General features: G+C 40.6%; 3 protein-coding genes across 6 annotated transcripts; all 3 read right to left on the bottom strand.

Annotated features, from left to right (window-relative positions):
- Window positions 1-4271: 4271 nt before the first annotated feature.
- On the bottom strand, window positions 4272-14081 carry smek1 (SMEK homolog 1, suppressor of mek1 (Dictyostelium)). 3 transcript variants are annotated; one of them, XM_026341317.1, is made up of 15 exons: window positions 12929-14081; window positions 12630-12685; window positions 12438-12536; window positions 11668-12285; window positions 10616-10693; window positions 10397-10513; window positions 9492-9608; window positions 9262-9393; window positions 8828-8930; window positions 8564-8722; window positions 8252-8421; window positions 7717-7859; window positions 6687-6877; window positions 5769-5980; window positions 4272-5441 (listed from the first exon to the last, which is right to left on the bottom strand). In XM_026341317.1, the coding sequence occupies exons 1-15, from the start codon at window positions 13068-13070 to the stop codon at window positions 5319-5321; spliced, it is 2460 nt and encodes an 819-aa protein (XP_026197102.1). In that variant the 5' UTR covers window positions 13071-14081; the 3' UTR covers window positions 4272-5318. The 3 variants fall into 3 exon arrangements, with proteins under 3 accessions (XP_026197102.1, XP_026197103.1, XP_026197101.1); XM_026341318.1 differs by having other exon boundaries at window positions 7717-7856; XM_026341316.1 differs by having other exon boundaries at window positions 8564-8930.
- Window positions 14082-14294: 213 nt separating this feature from the next.
- On the bottom strand, window positions 14295-16215 carry erh (ERH mRNA splicing and mitosis factor). Its single transcript, XM_026341669.1, has 4 exons — window positions 16086-16215; window positions 15521-15608; window positions 15113-15233; window positions 14295-15011 (listed from the first exon to the last, which is right to left on the bottom strand). The coding sequence occupies exons 1-4, from the start codon at window positions 16086-16088 to the stop codon at window positions 14909-14911; spliced, it is 315 nt and encodes a 104-aa protein (XP_026197454.1). The 5' UTR covers window positions 16089-16215; the 3' UTR covers window positions 14295-14908.
- Window positions 16216-16304: 89 nt separating this feature from the next.
- paplnb (papilin b, proteoglycan-like sulfated glycoprotein) lies at window positions 16305-24272 on the bottom strand. Of its 2 annotated transcripts, none has more exons than XM_026341666.1 (14): window positions 24140-24272; window positions 20786-22459; window positions 20533-20615; window positions 20143-20252; window positions 19798-19858; window positions 19586-19688; window positions 19217-19347; window positions 18696-19013; window positions 18280-18456; window positions 18039-18189; window positions 17873-17953; window positions 17402-17561; window positions 17238-17316; window positions 16305-17005 (listed from the first exon to the last, which is right to left on the bottom strand). In XM_026341666.1, exons 3-14 carry the CDS (start codon window positions 20587-20589, stop codon window positions 16721-16723), a joined length of 1713 nt encoding a protein of 570 aa, XP_026197451.1. In that variant the 5' UTR covers window positions 20590-20615; window positions 20786-22459; window positions 24140-24272; the 3' UTR covers window positions 16305-16720. The 2 variants fall into 2 exon arrangements, with proteins under 2 accessions (XP_026197451.1, XP_026197452.1); XM_026341667.1 differs by having other exon boundaries at window positions 16305-17002.
- Window positions 24273-25056: the final 784 nt, after the last annotated feature.

Raw genomic sequence — 25056 nt, 5'->3', positions numbered from 1 at the left:
TCCTGACTATGGGGCTCTGCATGTGTGTGTGTGTGTGTGTGTGTGTGTACATGACTGGTCCCACATGTTCAACTCCCACTGAACCATGCATCCGATTCCCCTGTTTATTGACTGGAATCTGATACCTTTAAGGGCTTCACTCGCGCTACATTGCTTGAGGTAAATTCAACAGGCCAGACATTATGGTCTGGTCATTCACCCTCTTGCTCTTTTACACAGTCGTACGTTCGCCTCTCTCGGACTTCTCCTTCACAGGAGCCATTGTGTTTCCCAGCCCTCTCTGCTGCACAGCCTCATTTCTGTCCAGCACGCTAGCTCAGGGCCTCTATATGTGCCCCAAGGGCTGGTGAGGTTGGTTTTATTTAATTCAGCGTGAGTTTTATGTGCTTTTAATAGGTGCAGAAATTTATGCGAATGGGGGGAATTTTATCTGCTCGATTCCAACGTGTGACTCCACATTACTGCAGCGCCATTAAATGTACAACTCCTGGAAAGTACGCCGCTTCGAGGAACAGATCCACGCGTGTGAGCATGTGTGCAAGTCAGTGTGCAACCAGCTATCTGCGGCTCATTTCGAGGATTTACAGCATGCCTTCCGAGTATACGTCCGACCCATCTCACTTACACAAACACACACAAACACACACACACCAGTGGGTGCGGAAGGTGCGTTCTTTATCACTGTGACATTTCCATTTAACACGCAGCCCAAGGGCACTTACATTCACATCCATGTTTCCTGTGCCCCATGCTGAGGCACAATACCAACCACTTAACGTTTAGCAACGGCAGATCAGCCACAAATTCTTCCACTTCCCAACACTTCCATGGGAAAGATCATTATTCATCTTAGATTTAGAGCAACAGGAGTTATGAAAGGACGACCCGCACATTTAGAAACTGTTGCATTTGCTATGAACTTGACTGCTACAGTGGATGCAGAGGTTGCTGAGATAAATCTAAGAGGCCCCAAAGACAGATGAAAGAAAAACAGGCATTTCTGTTACACAGAATTATATTTGGTTTTTTTCTGGCTTTAGTGTGTGTATATATACACACTGAACAATTTAAAATCTGACATATTAACACATATAGATTCCTTTTTAATCTGAAAAGGCTGGCACTAAACACCCTCCAAACATCTTTGAGTTGTTGAAAAGTCAAAAGGCTTGGAAACAGCTGAGCTGCGGTGCAAAGGATGTGAGGACATTTTAGTAAAACATCAACTTTTCATACGTTGCTTGGCAGTAAAAACTAAGGTGATCATCCAGCATCACGGCCATCATTATTATTCAAATCAGAGTAAGAGGCCTGTGTGGTTTGGGGCCCCTCTCTAAGAAAGGAGCCTCTCATGTGGACTTAAATGCATATATTAAATATAAGAGTGTCAGGAGTCTGCCTCTAACCTCTTGACTTTATTTATCTGTCAGCCATGAATTCTGCAACCGACCGACAAAGGGGAGCTCATGAAAAGTACCGTGACTCTCACCTCTGCCTTAATGTAAACCAGATGTGACGGATGATGACTTTTCTCCACTCTTTCATTTGCTACCGACGGATGCTGACCCGGGGCGTCACGGCTGCCCCGGGGTCCCCGTCGAGGCCCCGCCGCCCTCTTTCCACCTCGGGGACGAGCTCCAGCGTTTAACTCGGTGATTAATCACACACAGTAGCGGACGTGCTGTGCTGAACACGGCCAATCACCTCCATTAAAGCGGGGTTATGGGGAGGGAGCTCCGGCGGACACAGAGAGAACTTTGTGCCCGGGAAACACAGGTCATTGTCCGCCCCGGCGCTCGGCGCGGCGGGGGGGACATGAAGGTGGACTTTGTGCGGCTGTTTTGACAACCTCGACTGGGTTTTCCAAAACCACATGTGAGCCACATTTCCGATTTCATATCCTGGTTTGGTTTCGAGGATTACATGGGATTAAAATAATACATCACTGCTGTGTCTTTTTAGACTATTTCCCTAAAACTTCCACCAAATTGAGGCTTAATTCACAACTAGTTAAAATTAAGTGAACCTCAAATGATTTGATGATGATCAATCTTGCTTGCTCGTTGATCTTCTGTAGATTTGTGCCCACAGGTGGTCTCTAACGCCCCCCACAGGTCTCCTCCTTGTTAAGTCACCTCAAGGAGATGGAAGTGCATTTTCAGCTTGTGGGACCGAAACCAACCTGAGGTCATAGTGGGTGCTGCATCATATTAAGAGGTGTTTCTACTGTTTTGGCCTCCATATTTACACAAATGATGAGGGCTCTTGTGAATATCCACGTCCGATAGAGTAGAAAGGCCTCGATGCTCAAAAACTCCACAAGGTTCCCACTAGACAAAACCACTCTCTGTTTTTAGCATAGGGTCTATAAAATATGGAGGTGTGTTCAGGAGAACGGCGACAGCATAATTCCTAGTTTCATCCTTGCCTGTAATATGCAATTATGGTTGTTTCTCATGAAAACATGGATACAACTTAATCCCAGCAGAGTGCTGTGATGTGCGATGTGCAGTGGATGTTGCTGCTATACGTCGTCACGGTTACATAGATGTTTTTACTGATGTGATCAATCCACAGAAACGTTGATAACCGGCAGACTGGACGCTTAGGGAGCCGAGCCAATCAAGAGAGCTGTCAAAGAGGCTTTTCATCGACCCAGCAGGAAGTTGGACAGCAGTGTCCCCGATGGGTACTCGTCAGCCTGGCAGACATACAGGCGGGCAGAGCCGGGTGAGTGCCTTGGCACTGGAGTGGAGCCGGCATTCTGGTGGAGCAGTGGCTGGCACCAGGAGCAAGCCGGTCTCTCCAGTGGCAAAGAGGGAAATCTCTCTGTCTCTTTCTCTCTTACACACACACATACACACACACACACACACACTTTGCCACAGTCCTGCTGAGGAGCAAACAGAGACTGGCAGGGAGGGCTCTACTTGAAAAGCTGCTGTTGTCTGGAGATGGCTTTCATGTGAATGGGAGCCTTAATAGGCGTTGTGTGATGGCTCTTGTTGCACGCTGAGCACCAAGCGATCCTCTTCTGTTGGCTTTTAATTAATAAACAATGTTTGAAGGCCACAATGCACTTGGAGGGACAACACAGTGACTCCTTGGTGGCCTTGATGCTGTTTGTTTTTGAGTTGTGCTCAAACTCCCACTGAGGTGACCACATAAGCTGGGAGGTGCTGACATTTTTTTATAAACCATGTTCACTCATAGTGAAAAAAAAAATGCATTCAGCTCGACCAGTGTGCTGTAGCTCAAAGTTACAATATTGTAGAATGGTAAAAGTCCTAACTTTACTTTATAACCCAGAGTCAAGCTAAGAACACATTGATAAGAGGAGTATAGAATAAAATAAAGCCATGTGACTGCTCAAGATAGATGCATCAAATGCTCATAATAGTAATTTTCAGACAGTTTTAGTGTAGGCTGTGCTAAATGACACCACCTCAAACATTTTTACCATAAGTCACCAGAGATGACAGTTCCCACAGGGGCAGGACGCACACTTAATATTTCGTTTATGGGCTGAGGGTGCCACCTAGTGGATCACCAGTAAATCAGCAGCAGAATGCATCACTTAAAAGTTGAGTGGGAGGTAAAAAAAAGTGTGGTAGGAAAAGATGCATAAGCAACAGAGATTCTTAAAGGTGAATATCGATAAAAGCCAATTAAAGCTTTTGGGAGAGCTTCGCAAGGAGTGGAGGAAGGCTGGAGTCAGTTCATTAAGAGCCACCACGTCTTGAGGAAAAGGCTACAACTACTGCAGTCAAACTATCTAGACGCTCCTACACTAGAGAAGTCAGAAGTGTCTCATCTGGGCTAAGGAGATTGCCCAACAGAGGTACTTCTGGACATTTCTGTACTGTAAATACCTTTTTTGATGCATCTTACTGAATATTATAGTTTGAGATGCTTGCTTTTTGATGTTTATGAGCAGTAAGCCATAATAATCCAAATTAAAGCAAAAAAGATGTAATGAGTGTATATGAGAATTAATTTATGAGTTATGAAAAAAACCAAAAAAGTTTTCACGATATTCTAATTTCCTTTAGATGCACCTGTACTTTTTGAGCTCAAAGACCTGTAATCTGCATGCGTCATCTACTTGTTGAACTGTGCAGCTGAACTACATGTGACATTATAGCCTGTGGCACCATGCACTGTCTGCTACAAGTAACATGGTCAGCTTCTTCTGACGTCAAGGAAACAATGAGCAGTAAGAAACAGCAAGGAAACACTTGAGTTATTTGGACAAAGGGTAGTAGGACATCTTACAGCAAAGATCATTTTAATGGTCCCAAATATTCTGAATAACTAAGTGTACACTCATGTGAAAGGAAAACAAAAAATGAGAAGATATGACAAAATTCATCACATCTAGAATTCCACTCAATCTTTAATCAAGACAGGATTACAAATTCTCCAAAAAATCTGCAGTTTCAAAGGGCAAAAAGGGTAAAACTAGCTCACCTACTGAGGTCTTTAAAAACCTGTTCAAGTGTGACTGAAAACGTCCTGAACATTTAAAGGCAGGTCTTTTTTGTTGTCATTTACAAAAACAGGAGAAAGACTGAGACAAATAGAGAACAAAAAGAAAATAATGAAACTGCTGGCTTTTTTTCTCTTCTCAGAGAAAGAACGTCTGCTGAGGAACGACACTGATGACATCATCAAACAACAAGGACAGCTCTTTGCCACACGCTGCCGCCCGTCTGGTCCTATATACTAACTTTAAAAAAAAAATAAAGAAAAGAAAAGGAAGAGGACAAAACAAAAAGCAACAGAGAGAAAGAGCAGAGAAGAAAAGAAGTAGAAAGGAAAGAGGAGGAAGTGGATTCTGAGGAGGTGGGGGAGCGAGTGGTGTTTCTCGGTCTGAATTGGTTGACCCATTTGGGCCGCTGTGATGTCCTTCCCTGAGTGGGGGGCGAGGGGCAGTGGGTTATGGTCCGAGCGTGCAAGCTCTCTGGGATTTCAGTCTGCATGTACGTGTGTTTTTGTATGTGGTCTTTTCCTCCAGTTACAAAATTATGAACCTGTCTCACGACTGTCTGAGTCCGCTGACAATCCTGTCCCCCAAACTTTCACACGTCTGTTCCACTGTACAGACGGGTTTTCACTCCTGGTCACCTGATTGGCACTTGTATGAATTGGGCTAGTCTGAGGAGGCTTTGAATCTCTTCACAGTCTACTCCTCTTTGGCCGCCCGCTGATAGCCAGGGGTGGCTTTCATTCATTCAATTTGTTTTTAAGTTTGATCATTCCTGTGTAAAGTCTGTGCGTTGAAACACTGGGTGGAGCACCGAGACAGTGACGATTCTTTAGGAGCTTAGTTTGGACTTCTTGGAAGGTGGCAGAGGATCCTCTTTACTTTCCCCTTCTTCGTCCTCTTCTTCCTCCTCGTCATCATCATCAGGGTAGTCCACCAGTCCCACTAAACCTCCCTGAAGAAGACACACAGTAAATTCAGCCATCCTGGTCAACAAGTCAAACAATGAAATATTTTTTCATTGGTTTAGCACTTAAGCTATCTGGTAGAGATAAAATATCTGAGCACTTTAATGGCACAGTGGGATTGACAACAATTCTCTCTAATGCCCAAGTACTGTGGGAGTTGAAAATTTAATTGTTAATTGTCAAAGATTTTTTTTCACCAAATTTGCTCTCAATTTAAGCAGTACCGTCTTTGTAGTCTGACGTCATCTCTAAATAAACAGCAATTAACAGTCTTAACAGACCTACACCTTTACAGTTAACATGATGACATGTACCTTTGTGGTTACAGTTGTGCTGGAGGGTGAGCTGCGTGCCCCTGAACCTGGAGATCCTGGTGATCCCGGAGAACCTGGGTTCAATGAGGCGGATGAAGGGGGGCTGGACAGGCTGGTTTTAGTGGAGCCAGAAAAGGAGAGTTTGAAGCTGGGATTCTGTCGTCCCGACAAGCTCGACTTTCCCAGTACTTCCTTGTCCTCTGTGTCTTTCACTAGAGGCAGACAGATTCAGTTACTCTCCCCACTTGTGTCTTCTTTAGAAGTGTACAAAATGTACCTTCTATAACCATGTGCTTTTCAAGGCATATTTTCTATTTAGTGTAAGACATGCATTTGTACAAGTAATGTAAAAGTAGTTCCCAGAGATAGCCATGCCAAACCGAGGAAATACACTACATTCAACTACAGCTTTCTGTAGCCTAAAATTGGCTATGACTGCACCTTTCAGATTAAAGGAGATATCCGCAATGGGTGTATACACCAGTCATAAAATAAACAACATCAAAAAGCCCATCTATAAAAATAACTAACTATATAACATTTTAACACAGTCCAACACCAATCCAGCACTTCCATTACAATGCGGATTTATTTACCAATCTGCTGTTAATCCACTACCGACTACATGTCTTCCCTGATTGTTATCAGTTAATTTTTTGGAAGTGCTACCCTTTCAATTATCTTTCCTCAGTTTGAATATTTGACTGGTTCAAGTTCACGTCTATAAAAAGCCATTTAGATTCCCCACATACCAAATACAGAATTAAATCAGCTATTTACTAATCGCTAATGTGATATATATAAAAAATAAATGTGTCAAAAAATAAAATCCCATCATTCCAATTTTACTATTCTCTATAATCCCAGAGCTTCACACCAAATATCCCCAAAGAGTGAAAAGTGCCTTCCCATACGTACATTTCTTTCTCTCCATGAACTTGCTTATAGGTTCCATGAGGTCTTCCTCACTCTTCATCTTGTCAGATGGAGGTACCACTGCCTCACCATCTTCAAGGTCGTCCTCATCAGCATTAAACCACATCTCCTCTTCATCCTCCAGAGTCCGTGCGTCTCGACGGAAACGGTGGTTCCTTAGGATGGAGCGCATGCTGGAGAAGATAATATACAGTTTTACGGTTGAAATACATAATAAGATTTTTTTTGGTGTCTTGAAATCACCAGACACCTCAATGTCTGCCATACTGGACGGATCACAACTTGTCCCATCCATAGACATCTCCCCAGCATTATACTGTTTGTGCAGTACTGTATATATCAGACACAACCGCATAACTCCATAAAACACAAAAAAGCATTCTTGAAAACAGATATTTGGGGATAGCCGAGCAAGAGGACACTTTATTGTTTCAGACAAATGTATGAACATAGTCAAGTTTTCTTGGAAAATGTATTTTATAGCTGCTTATTTTATAGCTGTTGGCTGTCACAACATTCAGATAAGATATACCTTTGTCTGCTTTCGCCATCTGGTCAAGCAACTAGTCCATTCTGTTCTGTTTGCCAACATGATAAACTTTTCGTGTAACCCCTACCGCTTAGCAAGTCATATTCATCATGACCACTCAACAGTTTACTGTGTGACACACCACAGTTGAAAACCACAGGCCAAATAACTCCGTAGACAGTAAATCTGCTCACTATGTCAAGTTTAAGGTGCGTCAAAAGACACTTTGGACAGTTTCACTTTCTGACTTGACTGTATGTACTTCATTTAGAGACATGAGTTAATGGTACATTGCACAATCTCAGCCGTTAAGTGTTCAAAGGGCTTATTGTGTATAGCAGAGAAACCGGTAACACAACAATTGCTTTTATACAGGTAGTGCAGTACAGTTGTAAGGTTAAATTACACCTTATCACACACAAAGGACTCGCTATCTCGATAATCAAAGCAGTGGTGGTAGTACTGTAGTCTTGATCATCTCACCTGTCCAGTTTGGGGTTGTCTTGTCTCTCTCGCTGCTGTTCATATCGCAGCTTTAGGCCCTTAAACGTCTGGACATAGTCCACATCCTCCAGTGCCTTCCAGTAGTTCTCTACTATATGAGCTGTGAGAGACTTCACATCCTCCTGGGAGCAATGCAGTCAAGAGTGTTTTCAGAGACCCAGTAGAATGGGAAAATGAAGTAGAGAGATGAACAAATAAGAGAGAAGAGGTCACATTAACAAGTTTAAAATAATTTGGAAAACTGTATTTCAACAAGTATTTCCTTTTAGGGATGTGGTTTGACAAGCCTGGATCCTTTATTCTTTTTTGTATATAAACATATATTGTTCTTACAATCAATGTAATCTTGATCAAACAATCCTAAACCAGTTGATAAACTACTACTGTTGTTAGACTAATTGGTATGACGTGTTAATAACAACAAAAAAACAATCACATTGTAAATTCACTGTCATTATCACAAGTCTTGTTGATCTATTAATATCTGTGCAAACAAGGGTCAGGCAATACTCACCACACGGACATACTCAAACATCTCAATGATGGCTGAGTTCATGAGATTGTAGCGTGAGCCATTGTTGAGGAAAGCTTTAATGACAGGCTCGAAGAGAAAGTTTCTCATGATGTAGCGATTGTAGAATTCATCCTTCAAGCCAATTATCCGCCGCATGAAACGCAGGGCACCTGGGTATGCAGACACGCAGGGGAATATTCATTTTTGGTAACATAACTTTTTTTTTTAATTACTGATACAACATGATGATATGAATCATCAATCAAAAAGCCGAGACACTTTAACAACTACATGTAGTTTTGTGTGACTCACATAGTGCCAGGAAGGCGTGCTGAGAGGCAGTAAGCACCAGTACCCTCCTGAGAATGTCCTTGTTGATGATATAGTTCTTGATGTGATAGGTGTGGTGCTCAACACAAAATGTCAGCAGCTCCAAAATCAAGGCCAGCAACTGGGAAGTTTGAAAATCATCTACAAAAAGAAAGAACGTAGATTTAGTTTGTAAGCAACATACAATACTAAGAAAATTATATCTTAAAAAAAAAAAAAATACACACATATTAAATATGTAATTACCTTTGCTAGGCTTTTCCTCTGTGGTGTTGGCCAGTAGTGGAGCTGAGAGGACATGCATACAGTGCTTGTAGAAAAAGCTCAGGAACTCTGTCTTTTCTGTTTTCTGGAAAAACACAGATTTTTTTCTTGAACAATGTGACTTTGATATATGGTGCAACAAATGCTTTAACAGTTCGCAGCACCTAAAACAGTAGCAAAGGACCAGATCTCTGGCCTTACCTAAATCTTGCTACATAATAGTGAGCCGTCTCTCTTGCTTTACGCCTGCTTTATTAATGAAAACATTTCAGTGAACAGGAATCATTGTGTAAAAAAATCCAACGTCCAAAAACATTTTCTGGACACTATCTGGATGTATCAAGTGCGCTGCTCAGGCTTACTATCAAATTATTGCCAACACAAAGTGATGTGGAATGAGTAATGAGCAAACTCACATTTGCAGTAGCCAACATGTTCTCTGGGTCCACCAGAGTACGTAGCAAGCCCATTAGCTGCACTGCTCCCCCTAGTTCTGGGTCTGTATCACAGATCATATGTTCTATGATCAGGTTGATCAGCAGGATGTCCTGGAAGGTCAATAAATAATCGTTAGTAACACAACAATCATTTATATTAACCTGTGTGATATGAATACCATTCTCTAGTATTCCTGTAATGTACTTACATCATCATTCTGCTGTGACTCCTGCATAACAAATTCTCGTACCATAGAGGGGTTGTACTCAACCAGATAAGAGAAGATATCTGTGGCTGCCCCACGCACCTGAACATCATCCATTCCCTGTTTAGTGAACACACACAGTTGTCAAGTGAATTTCCCATTAGATATCAGTAGCATATATAGAAGACTAAATAAAAAGAAAAGTGGTGATGAACAGGGACCAAATCACATTTAATCTCATTTACACTTATTATTTCTCTATTATTCTTCTCAATTTACTTAGCAGGGGGAGAACTGGGTATGGCTCTCACAATTACCCAAACACATATGTGTTAGATGTAATACATACACCTAACTCTGCGTATGAGCATATGCTGGTGATCTGAGGTTTTATTCCATATTTCTTGTTGGATAGCTGCAGGAAAACCTGCTAGTTCATTTTGTCTGGGAACAAAGTGTATTCGGCTGTCTAATCTGTCCCCCTGTATGAGGTCTATTGTTCTTGTTTCTTATGCAGCTTCTGGTGTGGTAGTAAAAGAAAAATTAAATTCTGTTGATCTGCAACCAAAATGCGTTACCACTTAACAAATTATTTCTAAATGAAGGATAATATCAGAGTATATCCACTTTATAAGTATTGAAATATCCTTGAACAAGAGACTACAAATGTGACTGCCCTTCTGTTAAACTAGAGCTTCACACAAAAACTACACATCATAGAGATACCTCTGTGTCTCGACACTATGCAATATAATTTCTGACAAGAGTCAGTTTCTGCTTTCTCAATACAATGTTCTGGTGCTGTGTACAATCCACAAACAGGCAGAAAAAGCCAGATTCCTTGTAGGTCTGAGTTAACTCACCCAGTTAACCTGACTGTAGTTATATGTTAAGGTTTCTGCACTCACCAGTATGACCTCTAGTGCAGGTAGAATGCCCATGTTTGACAATGTCTTGAAGAAGGCGTCTCTGTTTTGAGGTTGTAACGTTTGTGAGAATGCACAGAATTCCTTTAGGAAGTTCACCTATGAGGCATAAACAGAAATAGCTCCATTTAATATGGGAAAAGAAGAAAACATACAGTACTTGAATAAACAAAACAATACATCTAGGAGGTTCTGGCATACCAGTTCATGCCTTTTGTCATCATCAGTAGCCTCATCTGTTAGCTGTGCAAAGAGGTCTGTCAGGAACTTCTCATCGTCCTGACATCAAAAAGGGAGATGAAAGGGGATGAGTACCACATATAGTCAAATCAGGATATGGATAAATCATGCTTGGCCCACACACTTCTGGGATTAATTGTGCACTCAACCCAACATACTGAAATGAAGTTGTTTTAGATTTACAACAGGAAAAGGGAGTTAATAACATGTAACAAAAATAGCATATTTACCAGTGATTGATTTAGAGACAATAGAGAATGACATAATTTCACATTAAAAACAAGCAAAAAAGCATACATACATATTGTTTACTGTTATTTAGCATTTATAAAGCTTGTCATGACAACTTGCTACATATATTTTATACATTACTTACACAAGAACTTTTACAGTGAAAACATTGTTTCATTCAATGTTTACCACGTGCTAGTTTAATTGAATAAAATACTTGTTTTTGTTTGGTTTGTTCTGTTTGGCCTGACATATCTGCCTCATGATAAATCAGGTTACAAGTTCTGTATCAGTAGTGTTTGACCTCACAACTTCACATAGCACACAGTACCACAGTCAACAGCATGTCAGTTTTCCTCTAGTGCAGCATAACAAACTTACACAACACTTTTCCATCTCTATGGAGACAGCCATACATAAACATTGCTGAGTTGACACAGTACAAAAACACAAAGGTCACATGACCATAAAAGACTAGCAGGCAAACTCAGACTGCATAAAGCACAATCTCCCAAAAATAAAACCTTTGTGCAAGCCTGCAATTACTGTTCCCGTAATCACTACACAAACACTATTTTTACCATATTGTGTGTATATTTGGATGAGATTGGATAATATATTTGGAAAGCTTGTTTTGTTTTTTCTGTTATTAACTTAATATACATTAAACGTCATATACTTGTATACCATTTTATTTAGCTTTGAGCAAATTGCTGAAATTAATCTGTTGTGTATGCATAGACAAAAAACAAATACAAACATTAAACGTGTGCCTATCTCACCTGTAACATGCCCACAATCTCCACCTTGTTGAAGAAGATGAAGGAGTGCAGGGTGGACAGCATATTTTCCTCAAAAACAGAAGGTGTGGGCAGCACCATGTCCTGAATATACTGCACCCGATACGTCTGGTGTATTTTCTGACGCAGTTCAGGATCAGAAATAGGGATCACCTCCTTAAAGCGGGCTGTTTTAGTTAGAAATTCCCGATGCCGCCGTGGCTGTGGGAGCGCTGGGTCAAACTCCAGACAACCAATTACATCCATAATGCACTCATCAGAGAACATAACCTCAAACAGTGCAGTACGATTAAGCAGGAAGATGCCTTTAATTATTTCATACAGGTGATGCAGTCCTTCTGTGTTATCCAAATCCTCACAAATACGGAACAGTTCCAGGAGCTTACGAATATAGCCCTCATTCTCCACAGCCAGTGCCAGTTTTTCGCGCCGCAGCGGTGATGGGAGTGAGGATGCCACCAGCTCAGCCAGGTCCTCCAAGCGATTCAATTCACATGGTGGTAACTCCAGACCTGGAGATGACATGTCATCAAAGCGCTCCTCCTCAGACTCATCCACCACATCCTGTGTAATGTCCACTGATGGGTCCTTTCCTTGAACCTTAACAATTAGACAAATAATTAGATAAAGGTGATGTAGGAGGTAACTAGTAAAAGACTCTACAGCCAGGAATACCCAAACATGCATGATATCGAATGCGTACACAGATGGAGCAGACAAACACACTCCCACACAAAAACAAGTGCAGTTACCTGGCATATTTTCTCCCATATTTCATCACAACCAGCCTTCTCTTGGAAGCTGAGTGCCAGATCATAATTTTCAGCCTCTGACCATACAATTAATGTATCCTTTTGACAAAAAAAGAGTAAATTCATAATTATTACACCAAGAAGGAAAATCCATTTTCTACATAAATATACTGCATTTTGCCATTTACTGACCTGTTGTTTCTGGTAGGCTGTGTTAGGGTTGATTTTGGACTCCAGTAGTAGGGAACCTGTCAGATAAAACATACAAGGTAGCCTATAAGTCTATAAGTTTATGAAAATTACTTTTTTGAAAAGGGCAGGTTAGTGTATTCACTACATACAAATGAAGGTTACATGCATTGTTTTAGCTAATTCAGGTGATGATTGTTGACTTTATAGTGATCACACAGCAACTTTAACAACGGTCACTGTATTGGAAGTAATCTTTATATTGGTATATGTATACATCTGTTATTGGCGTGTTATCTTACCATCACTCTCTGCTCGCACCAGTAGAGATGTGCCTTTCAATCGTTCCACATAACCCGAGGAAACATGCCCGGTCCCACGGTCATCCCACTGTCTTTCCTCGTTGAGGGTATAGACTTTAACTCGTCGACGAGTGTCCGTCATCCTGGCAGGTGGTGGTAACTGGTTTCCCTCTATTGAATCTTCTTGACTTTTACAGGGCGTCTGCTTCACCTAATAATGCCACAACTTCGATTCACTTTTTACACCTGTTTTCTTCTACAATACTGTAATGACTTGTGTCAGAGGTCAACCAGGCTAATAGTTCTTCAAAGTGGAACACCTGATTGAGTATCCAGGAAGATTCCCCGATGGACAAGTTACTTTTAAGTACAATATATGCAGTCTACACTTTGTGATTATTTTCAGACGAGCTGCCTCAAGACTTATCTCATCGGGTTTAGGGGCAACGCGCCACACAAAATAAGCCTACGGACCATTGTAGCAAGCTAACGAGAAGCTAATTTACAGTGCGGAGGGCATTGGCGTTAACTCAAGTATTAATCGACAACACAATGTCTGAGAGACAATACAAACTCATAGTTTACAGTTCAGTTGGGAGCATTCAGAGTAAGTCCCACAGTTACGACCACTGGATGTCAGAACACTCTTCCTGTTTATAAGTAGCAGTTACAGTTTGTACGCTTGTGGACTTTAGCTACCAAGCCTACCGAGTTAACTAGCTGGCTAATATGCTAACTGCCTACGCTGCACATATTCAAGTTGAACGAACCTTTTGAAGCAAAATGACCAGAGCTGTGCACCGATAACATTATGTCACAAGTTGGGACCACAGACACCGTGTTTACCCTGGACCAATGTTACCAATTGTGTCTAAATAATACGCCAGCTAGCTAGCGTTAGCCGCTATTTCTTCCCCAAGTGTTCCGCCATGTTCTGGCTCGGGGCCGCGGAGAGACCACTCTCTCCTTACTGGTATTCATGCATCCCAAGATTATGCAAGCCAACAGACTGTAGTCGTATATTTATATAAACATTACGCTTTAGATTAAAACGCTATCTGCCATTCATTCACAATCTCTTGCTTAGATAATTGCTAACTGGCCCCCCCGTGAGTATTCAGCCATCTTGGGTCCCTTCAGAGTCAGTACGGGGTTTCCAGCACGGCAACAACAGGGCAGCCCGCCACATTTAAAGAGACAGTACACCACAGGACTCCATGCGCACCCTGCATCATCCTGCACGATAGATAAGACATCACTTACCATCCAACCACTCTGCATCATATTTAAGTGGTATTCAAATATTAAAGAAGGAAGAACATGAAAATGTGTTTCACCTAGTACATTCAACAGCTTAGACCATTCATAAAACAATCCTTTATTTTGTTTACATTAAAGAAATAGCGACATCGACTGTTGAAATAAGATGCAATGAAAAACAAGACGTTTACAAAACACAATTGTATGTCATGATGGGAGGTTACAGTAACAATGATAATAAAAGAATGGAAAAGAACACTGAGTACAGTTAAAATTGTCAGTCACGCTGCAGACATTTATCTCTTTCAAAAATAAATCACCTGCATTCAGCCATATGTTAAAATCCAACTGCTCATTAAGTCTAAAACATGGCACAACTTTGATAAAAAAATGAAAGCACGATACTAAACGTGACAAACAATGTTTTTATATAGGCTGGTATCCTTCCACATCAGTAGCTCTGTCCTTGCAGCCATTAATTCAACTCTCATCATAATGTAACAAATTGCAAACCTATGTATAATCTACAACTTCATTTTAATATACAAATTTGTTGTACCCTACCTTTCAAACCCATCCTTTACTTATGTATAATATAATATGAAAACCCTTCCCTTGTCAGACAGTGTTGTCCTTAAACACAGATCTGTAAAACGCTGTGGAAATGTAGTGCAGTGTAAACTCATTCTAGGAGTGCATGACAACCTGTCACTGATGCCTTTACTTTGCTGCCTGCTGAGCCTGACGCCGTAGCAGGACATAAATCTTTTCCTTGATCCAGTCTTTATTGTATGGTTGGTACGTCTGGGTGTCAGCTCTGTACCTGTATAAAAAGTTTTTAAAAAAGTAAATGAAAGTGATCACAACATTTTATACATCACCTTCACGCAAATTACTATGGTTTATCAGCCAAATCATGCTTACACAAGACAGCTCAAATCTGCCAGGTCATCAATGAAGTCAAACAACTGACTAATATCATAGGTGATGGAGGGACTGTTTGGATTCATCCTCTTTAGATGCTCTTCATACATTTTGCAAACACCTGGAAAAGAGGTACAGGATATGCTTAAGAGAAGAACAAAACATTTCTAAGACTGCTAAAATAACCGACATAAAAACTACATTACAAATTAATCCTCACTAAATGTAAATATGAAAAAAGGGGTAAGCACCTTGGGGTTCTGTAATGAAGAAAAGAAGTAAAAAGAACAAACGTTTTGAAATTATTATAAAAATGTACATGTACACAAGGTAAATAAATGCATTCACAGCATCTTTCTCTCTTACATGTGACATTAATGGAAACATTAAAAACATCTGCACACTCACCTTCCATGCAATCATTCACAGATTCATAGTCAGCATATGTACGGCCCTCGGGTCTCTTGGTCGGCTGGACAAGCAAAATTGTGTGCGACTGTAAAACGATTAATAACATTGAATACACAGTTTAGCAAGTACTTTCTGACACACCAAATCACAAGAGATATTCAGCCGAAAACCCTGTTTTTATGCCTTTGAATGTCTTAAAAACTACTCGAGACACAAAAACCAAGATGTTTGCTAATGTTAAACGTCGGTTGTTAACTAAAAGTAACTAGCGTTGTAAGGTTGGCTAACAGCTAACGTAACTCCTTCACAAAACACACCACACTCTTTATATAACGTTATATTTAGCGATAATCATGACAGACTGAGATGACTTGATTCAAAGTTAAACATAACAAAATTAATTAATTAAACCACAGACTAAATGGGACAGAATACATGTTTAACAGTAATAAACGACAACCTCGTAGCTAACTAGTTAGCTTACCTGTAATGAATTAACCAGGGTTAATATAGCTGCTTCTGCGAGTTTTACCACTTAAAATGTAAAATAAAACGCTCTTACCATGTTTGTGCGACCGTAGACCTCGTCTCTATATCGGGGATGCAAAAATACAGATGAAATAGTTGTTTATTGCTTTACAAATCCCCGTTCAGAGCAGCTGTTTGATCAAAAATACTCAGGGGAAATGAAGTAAGCCTTTTCCGGTGTCAAAGTTGACTTCAAAATAAAATTTCATTTTCACAATAAAAGCCCTGCCTGAAAACATGGATTCATACGAAGTGACAAGTTCTTGTCAAATGTTAACTTCATATAAAGTGTATTTTTTGGAATCATTGAATTATAGAGACAAAGATAGACCGCACATCTTTTCAAGGTTACCATTTATTCATTTGTTTTATGACTTAACTTGGGCAATAACATTCTGTCCTGACCTAGATGTGAATTACACAAATTAATATACATGAAAAACAAAATCAAACAGATCAGGGGAATTATAATGCTATGTTATGTAGGTCATTTTTAATGATAGGTCAGATATTTAAATGAAATGTAAGTTGTGGTACATTTTGACACATTTATGTGTGTCTCCATGTTAATATATAGTATGTGTGTATATATTGTGTATTGTGTGACTAACTTCATAAAGAAGATATTCTGGTAATCCTTTCTATTGGAGGTATTAGCGGTGAGCATGATCATGCCCTTGCTCTCAATACGCCCCTGGGTAACCCTCTCCCTGGGATTCGTCTGCGAGGTGCAGGTGGGGGCTCTCTCACTACACCTCCACACTCCCTCTGGCATGCCTCCAGGGAAACAAAGTTATTGGCATTGCCCTGACAGCCTCCATACCAGAACTCGGTACATTTTCTAGTGCCTGAATCATAGTAGACGCGGACCTTCCAGGTCTCACAAGGGCCCTCGTCGCGAGGCAGAGAGCAAACATCATTGGCAGATGGAGCAGCAGTGGGTGGTGTGTGCTGCTGAATAAAGAGGAAAGAAACAAAGAGACAATCAATCTTCCAGGATACTGTGGGTGATAAATGTGTGTGTGTGCAATGAGGCACTTTATACTTTACAGTTCTGTTTTTATATTAAATAAAACTAATTTTGAGTATTTCTAAAATCAGTTAGAGTGAACATTTAATGAATATGCATTGTTTGACAGCTTTAATAAGTTTATTTAAAAACATCAGAAACTGATGGAATTCCTACCACAGTTGTCTGATACTCAGGACATCCAGCCCTTCCAAATCCTTGAGCGGCAGTCACTCCATCCAAACAACAGCCATACCTGAGGAGGATTTTTTTTCTTTATTGCAGGAAACAATTTCTGTCTTATATATTCCATAAGAATGGAAACTGCCAGGTGCAGTTACCTGGTGAGAACACAATCATCTTGGGAGCAACCCTCAAGCCTGGGTCCAGTGGCAGCGGTATGGCCATCAGGACAGCAGCCATAAAATGACTGCAAGCAGTGAGGACCAACCACAGCAGGGTAGGGGTCATAGGCAATGTTTGTATCTGGCCTGGAAGCAGCTAAAGTAAGAACAAACATTGGTCAAGCATATTGCTACTGTATTTGTTATATAAATCAAACCTTCGGCTTATAGTATTACATTTTGTAGTGGTTAATTAGGCTGGATCAATTGCTTTCATGGCAATAACATTAGCAGGGTAGTGAACAAACAGTTTGGACCTTGTGTTACATTATCTTTACTGTTCAACAAGTAATTAATTCAAAACATGTTTTGGTGATCACACTCAAATATGTATCATTGTTTAAAACCTGTGCACATCTTATTTCAAGTAGAAATAATGACACTGCATCCTGCACATGTTTTACATACCTGGAAGATCTCCTGGAACATGGGGCGCATATCCTCTAAAGGTGTTTTCAAGTGCCCTTGGATCTTGTACACTTGGGACCGCTAAAAGAAAGTACATTAAGTGCATACAAAAAAAGCACAAATAATTGAACCAAATGAGTGTATAACCAGTTCAGCCTTGACGTACTTTGTGCTCCAGGGCAGGGCTGTGAGTTGCACTCTTCTACAGAAACTGGTCTGCTAGCTGAGCCACATCTGGCCTCTGGATAGGGGTTTAAATCTGTATCAAAGCAGCTAACCCTCCTCTCCCGTACACCAGCTCCACAGCTTCTAGTGCACTGCAGAGACAAGAGCAGAGAAACAGAGTAATAATGTGGAGGTATAAGGGAAATACTGTTCTTTGTACCCCAAAGCAACTCTTCACTCACCAGTCCATATTCAGTCACATGCCAGGTTATATGTGTGAAACAGGCCGGCCTGCGGCAGGCCTTGACAGAAGCTGGTCGCTCCAATCCGCTGCAGGCATGGTCAGGCAGATGCTCACCTGTTGGTCCCACACAGATCACCTCCCTCGTCTGCTGACCTTCTCCACAGGTCACAGAACACTGACCACCGTGTGTAACAAAGTAAAATAAATAAATAAGACTAAAAATGAAATGAACATTTCGAATCTTATCAATGCACAAAAATAGTAAGAATAAACGTTAATATGCTGTTACCAAACCCATTCTGATTCCTTTGCGTAATAATATCTGATAAATATAGCTAAACAATTAGTGGCCTTTATGTCACATTTTGTAGGAATAGTAATGTAAAGGTTAAATCCCCTGCTATGGGTACAGACCACACTGAAGCTGGAGACACTGTATTCAGCAGCACACGGATGCATGTTGCAGGCCTGCTGGCTCTGTGGCCTCTGCAGGCGCTGGGTAATGCAGTAAGTCTCCTCCACCACACGGGGGTTCACTGGGTCCTGAACCCAACACTCCACACTGCGATACTGCATGCCCCCATTGCAGGTGGCTGAGCACTCGGCATAGACACCAGTTTTGTAGATGTATGAAAGTGTCTCCGTGGGATGAGGAGCAACAGCGACAGGACCAGCCGAGTGAACAGAATTAGTATCATCATCCAAGCCCATAAACTCGCCATGGGTCAGTAACTGCAAAAAGACAAATAATAATTCTTTGTGGTTTACCAGAAAACAATTTCATGGGTTTCTCAGCTGAGAAAAATATACTAATAATATACTATAGTAAATAAAAATGTATTAAATAAAAATAAAAGCTGAAAATTGTGAGAAGATTGAACAGTGACATTTTATATTTATAGAACTCTAAATGTTGATTTTAGTTTTTCTCGCACCCTGCAGATGCCATCCACACAGATGTCGGTGCGGCCCACGTAGCACGGTGTCCCATCCACGACTATGGGTCTGTGTCGATAGAAGAAATTCTCCCCTCTTGGAACACAGTTCAGCTCACATGGATTGGATGCTAGAATATGAATGATACCATAATCACAAACCTCAGTCAAATCTTCCCAAAACATTTAGTATATGTGTGTTTCTATATGTTTTAGTGCAACAACAAGTGTTGCCAACCAATGTAACTCACACTAATGTGACACATTATTTATGTCCATTGTGCAAATCTCACTTTTGTTTAACTTTAAAAACAGTTTTTTTACCCATTCAGATAAAAAGATTGTACAGTATAATAGCAGGTCTCGTACCTCCGTAGTAAGGCACCCATGTGTAACGTTTGCTCTGAAAGTCTATTCTGTCAAACTGGGAACACTGCTCCTCTCTGAAGTCTCTGGAGCCAACGGGACATTCCTGCAATAACACAAAAGGTTGGATTACTGTCATATTTATAGGATAGATTTATGTAGATTGTGAGAGAGTGAAATCAATAAAAGAGGGACAGCAGTTTAAGGACATTTACATGTGTGTTGCAGGTTCGGAAGGATTTAGAGGATCCTATACAGTTATGACCTCCATCTGTCCTGTAAGAGAAAGAAAAATATGTTATTTACATGACAAGAGAAACACCTCTCTGTTTGGTGTTGAATGCATTTTCTCTTATTGCTGATATGTACAAATGTTAAATGCAGACCATTACATAACTTCAATAAATTAGAACTTAAATAACCCTAACCCTAACTAAAAATTAACAGTTGACACAATACAACAAAGATACTGTAGATTTAAAATACAGGATTTAAAACAATTAAAACTGTTGTGTCTCTTTTACTGGAAAACAAATCCTCCCTTTTTTTCACTTCCCTACCTTGAAGTGACACATTTCCTGGTTCTCATTGCCACACCGGTGCCACAGGTGCGACTGCAGGGTCCATAGGCGCCAAACTCTCCCCAGTAGTCGTGAGTCGGCCGTGTCAGCTGAAAAACAAAACAGTAAAGTTTTGCACGCTCAGCCGCTGGAACACACAATGTGCTCACACTCTATATCATAGCACGCCACAAACCATGAAGACAGACACCAAAATAGAAGCTGGAACATTTAACCAACTTTTATATGTTGCAACACGTGTGTGTAAACTCCTCTATGACATTTTAACAGCATGCGCTGCCGACACGTGTCAGAAAGTACATATGGGCTCCTTTATATTGAGATTGTTTTTTAAGTGTACAGGCAAATGTCACAAAATTGTAGACTCACAGCGAAGGCAGAGACAGCCAGCAACTGTAGGAGAACCAGGACTTGCAGGATGTTCATAATGGCGAGAGACCACTGCAGAACAACTGGACAAGGATACCAATTAAACTCAACTTTCATCTTTGTGCATCCAAAGAATGATGCATAAGCTGTTTATGGATTTAAATTACATTTACATTCCTTGCACCATTGTGTTAGTTTAAATGTGGAAACATGCCACAAACAAATTTAATCTATCAGACATTTCCTGTCTTACCTTACTGAATTCCCAGCCGGTCGTCCAGCAGTCTTGGGGGACGTGCACCTCAGAAGTGAAGGTAGGCACTGACACCCAGCTTTCTATAGTCTCACCCCTCTCAGCTCACCAAAACCACAGCCCACAAAGTGTCAGGTTTCAACCACACAGAGAAACACATTTTATCCCCCAAAAGTTATTTTTTTCTCTTCGGTGTCAGACGGATGTTTTTAAAACCGTTACTTCAGAAGTTTTAATCAGCTTTTATTCTTTTGTTGGTAACTTTGTGTTGCTGTAAATTATAATGTAGCCATAGTTTCACTACAAAGAATAAAATGAATCAAAGAATATTTGAGAACACAGTTTAATGTTTAAGCAATAATATTCGTAAAGTATTTAAATTACATCAAGTGACCAGTAAAATATGATCTATGGCAAAAGAGATTCTAAGTATCCCATTGCTGGACACTGATTGTCTTTTTTGCACATCCCATAACCACTAAATACAGATCAGCAAGTCACAGCAGAGGTGCTGGTGGGAGGTAAACATTGCTCAAAGGGATTATTTAGATTTATTTTAGCGCAAAGCCACAGTGGAGCAAGCCTGGATTGGATGAGAATATGGAAGACGTGCTGCTTGGAATCAGCGAGCAGGGAGCAGCATTCCTGCACTAGAAGTTCTGCAAGCTGCAGGAGCCATCTGGACTGATGGGAGTAGAATATGTACTTTTCCCATCAACATAAACTGCTTGAGTCATGGAAAATATCATTGCGATGTGTCTGCGTGTCTGTTAGTGGGTGGGCAAGTAAATACAATGATGACAAGAGAAGAGAGAGTAAATCATTTGTCCACACGCAGCACAGGTTGCATCGTTATAGGGTCCCATCACCTGTGTTACACACACGCACTCATACCAATCCAGAATTAAAAGCGCTGCAATAAATCATAGCTTTGCTAAGCTCTTAATGTTGCAGTCGAATTCAGACTGTCACAGAGGTGATCATTAAACTTTATGGGTATTTCTGAAGCTGTAATTTGTAATATTGTTATGTTGCATTGTGTTAAATTCACTGAGCTAAACACATTGTTGCCTAAAGTTTACAATTTGCATAACAACACACTTATACACTACTATTCAAAAATCTCATAAAATCTATTATTTTGCATGACTCACTATCTCCAAACACATCAACACACATCCCCATAGTTTTTTTTTCTTTTTTCTTTTTCTCCATAATTAGAAACAAAGTCTGTCAGTCCCTTTCTGTCTCTTAGAGCTGTCGGTTCAGTTTCTGTGCTTGCTTCTCCTTGGCGTCAAAGGCACTCTTGGTATTGAACAGGTCGTCCACTGTATCCATGATCTCCTGCATTTCTCGGGACAGCTCAGAGTAACTCTCCTTCAGATCCTCTTGTTGTTGTCTGAGGTCGCCTGCCGCACGCATGAGCTCACTTGCCTGGTGGCTACAGTGGCTCCTCAGCTCCTCCACATCCGACAGCAGCACTTCCATACTCTTTATCAGCTGCTCCAGACGGTCGGCAGTCACTTCAAGGCCAGTGTCTATACTCTCCAACTGACTGTTGTCTGGAACCTGGGCCTCAGACTCTTTCTCTGCCTTTGCGTCTGTTTCCATCGTTCTGCTGTTGCAGCTCTCAGTCACCTGATACTCAAGTCAAGACTTCAGCAAAGCAGATATCTAGAAGAAAAATAAATCATTTAGCTGGTATACAATGTCTTTAAAAGGTCAAAGTGTAGTAAAGAAAATCTAATATTTTGAGAAAAGGCTGAGAAATGTCAAAGATATAGAGCCACTGCAGCACTTTTGTCTCTCTCAGCTGGTAAGGAGTTTAAACTCTCTGCAGGGGGGAGAAAATTTCACTTGTGGCTAATCTCCCCTGCTTGTGCACCTGCATACACAGTGTGTATGTGTGTGTGAGTGTGTGTAGTTATATGTGTAAGTGTGTCCAGGTGCCCTTTCACTGACACGTGCTGTCCTGTAATCCAGTTAGAAAAGCTATCCCGAGCGACACCCTGCCTAGATCCAGGCCATTGCTGGTTCAGGTGAGCAGCAGGCGGGACATCAGATTATGTCTTTCTTCCCTGCTCTGGAACCTATTCACTGCCGTGTAGACAGATTAACCCCGTACTTGTGAACTCATGTATGGGTAGCCTTGACACGCACACACCGATAAGCATTATGACATCTCTCTTCTATTCCTTCTTGCATCTCATCTAGATTTCATTTTCCATTTTCTTTAATGGTCTCTTCTAAAAATACATTTTTCACTGCATGTCTGAGCCAATCATCCAGAAGTCGAGTCATGGACTTCCTTCTTGTAGAGGAAAGTGCAGTTGTCTTGACTCAACTTCCAGATAACTTAACCTGGAGGACTGGGAATCCTTAACGACTTATAGTAATGCCACTCAATTCAAGGCATGGCTATTTTAAAGACGCTTATTTACAGAACATTTCCAGTGAAACCAACTAAACCCCAGTCCTGGAATTTTAAAGCGACTAATTTACTGTAATGTAAAAGAAGATGCAACTCTATTTAAGTCTTTTTGCTGAATTTCAAATATGGTGTGAGAATTTCGAGCAAAAGCCCTTTGATGGTTTAAAATGATGATGAAAAGCTTTAAAAACTCGTCTTATACTAAAGGGGTTTAAATAATATCCTGGATCAGCTGCCTCATTTTAAGAAACCTGCCTTGTATTTCAAGAACATTACTCTATTTAATGTTTTAGAGAGAAGTCAGAGCATTTAAAATTAAGACAATGTATTAATGAGAACATTGTCTAACGTGTTTAACAGCATCATTTTATAATATTATTTAGTGTAAAGTGTAAAATGAGAAATTAGACCAAAATGATGATCCACGTGTTTAAAAGGATAGTTAAAGGGCTGGCAAAGGCATCTTCTCTTTAAATGGCTGGACAGATAAGGAGTCTAAATGGTGACCTCACCACCCAGAGTTGCTTATCAATACAAGACAACTTGCTCTGGGGAGGCCGGTGTCAAGGGAAAACTGTATTTCTTTAAATACAGTGGAATAAACATGAACTGTATTAGAAGCAAGACGCAGTTGTTGGTCTCCTGGATTTTGTGTGAATAAAACACCAGGTAATCAGACGATAATGCAAGTACAATGGACAAAGCTACAAATAACTGAGCTTATTTATTTGCAATGAACAGTGGGAAAATAGGAAAATAAAAAAATCGTCTTTTTAGCCGTCTTACACACAACATTACAATTAACAATCAGCAATGGCAGGAGGTAGTGAAACCTAAAAGATATCAAATTAATGGTTCAACAAAGCAAAAGGCAGCAATATCTTTATGGTAAAGCAGTCAAAAATATGAAAATGAACTCTTACTTGACTCTGTGGTTACTTAGGATGTTTCTACATGCAGGCTGAAGATGAGCTAGACTGTGTGTGAGGCACGGATCATAACACAGGAGCTCTGCCCACCTCACAGCACAGTAGCTGAATTCGCCCGATGTGACTATGGATCGTGATGTCACTCTTTAGACTGAAGGCTGCTTATCAGCGCTTCACACAGAAGCTTTAATCAGTGTGATGGGTGGCATTCACGTACAGCCTTCTCATAATGAGCTTTCATTTAAAATCTTATGCATTTTTGTACATATTTCCTTCTTGCAGACAAAATGTAAACATGGACATTGAAACACAAGTGCAACTGTGTTCAGCACTTTTGCTGTAGTTTGTGTTACTGCAATTTAAGCGTGGTTGCTGCCATTATTCAAGTAAATAATCGATAGATTCATGGATCTATTTACAAGGCAAATGAGACAATAAACCTCTGATTTGGTTGTGTCAAGTGGAAATGGGTGAAGGAGGTTTTTCTTCAGTGTCTCCACTTGGAGGTGCTGTTGTCAAGGTTTTCTGGTTCAAATGTTGGCGCTTAATGTTTTTACACAGCAATGAGTCATCAACATTAATACTATCTGGTGGTATTCATTTTGTTGTTGAAAGGGGTCAGCATTAGAAAAAAATGTAAAGTCTGCATGATTGACAGGTGTCAGAGCTCACAGTGCACCACAATTTGCTGCTTGTGGGGCTGTGTGGCCATAGACCAGCCAGTGCCTATGCTGTCCACCACATTAAAACCACCAAGTGGATTTAATGTTGTGGCTGATCTGTGTTTTTACCATGTTTATCGTCTCCTCTCTTGCATGTGTGTGCTTCATTTGCTCCTTTGTAAAAATATATTTCATGCATGTATAGGTAGGTTTGCTCAGGATTAGAGTTGCAGGTGTGTGCTTGTTAAT

This window comes from Anabas testudineus, chromosome 24 (assembly GCF_900324465.2).
Source record: "Anabas testudineus chromosome 24, fAnaTes1.2, whole genome shotgun sequence".
Lineage (NCBI taxonomy): Eukaryota > Metazoa > Chordata > Actinopteri > Anabantiformes > Anabantidae > Anabas > Anabas testudineus.
Note: the sequence above shows the minus strand (reverse complement) of the source record. Positions and strands in the feature narration are given on the sequence as shown.

Excerpts from the sequence above, each read along its gene's own strand:
- smek1 (XM_026341316.1), bottom strand. The coding sequence starts at position 13,070 with ATGACGGACACTCGTCGACGAGTTAAAGTCTATACCCTCAACGAGGAA. Across the intron at positions 12,686-12,928 it reads GGTGCGAGCAGAGAGTGATG|GTTCCCTACTACTGGAGTCC; the intron begins GTAAGATAACAC and ends TTTATCTGACAG. Across the intron at positions 10,694-11,667 it reads AGATTGTGGGCATGTTACAG|GACGATGAGAAGTTCCTGAC; the intron begins GTGAGATAGGCA and ends TTTTGATGTCAG.
- erh (XM_026341669.1), bottom strand. Across the intron at positions 15,234-15,520 it reads TGTGAATGATTGCATGGAAG|GTGTTTGCAAAATGTATGAA; the intron begins GTGAGTGTGCAG and ends CCTCTTTTCCAG. Across the intron at positions 15,012-15,112 it reads GCAGATTTGAGCTGTCTTGT|GTACAGAGCTGACACCCAGA; the intron begins GTAAGCATGATT and ends CTTTTTATACAG.
- paplnb (XM_026341666.1), bottom strand. The coding sequence starts at position 20,589 with ATGAACATCCTGCAAGTCCTGGTTCTCCTACAGTTGCTGGCTGTCTCT. Across the intron at positions 20,253-20,532 it reads TGGCTGTCTCTGCCTTCGCT|CTGACACGGCCGACTCACGA; the intron begins GTGAGTCTACAA and ends TTTGTTTTTCAG. Across the intron at positions 19,014-19,216 it reads GTGTGGATGGCATCTGCAGG|TTACTGACCCATGGCGAGTT; the intron begins GTGCGAGAAAAA and ends GTCTTTTTGCAG.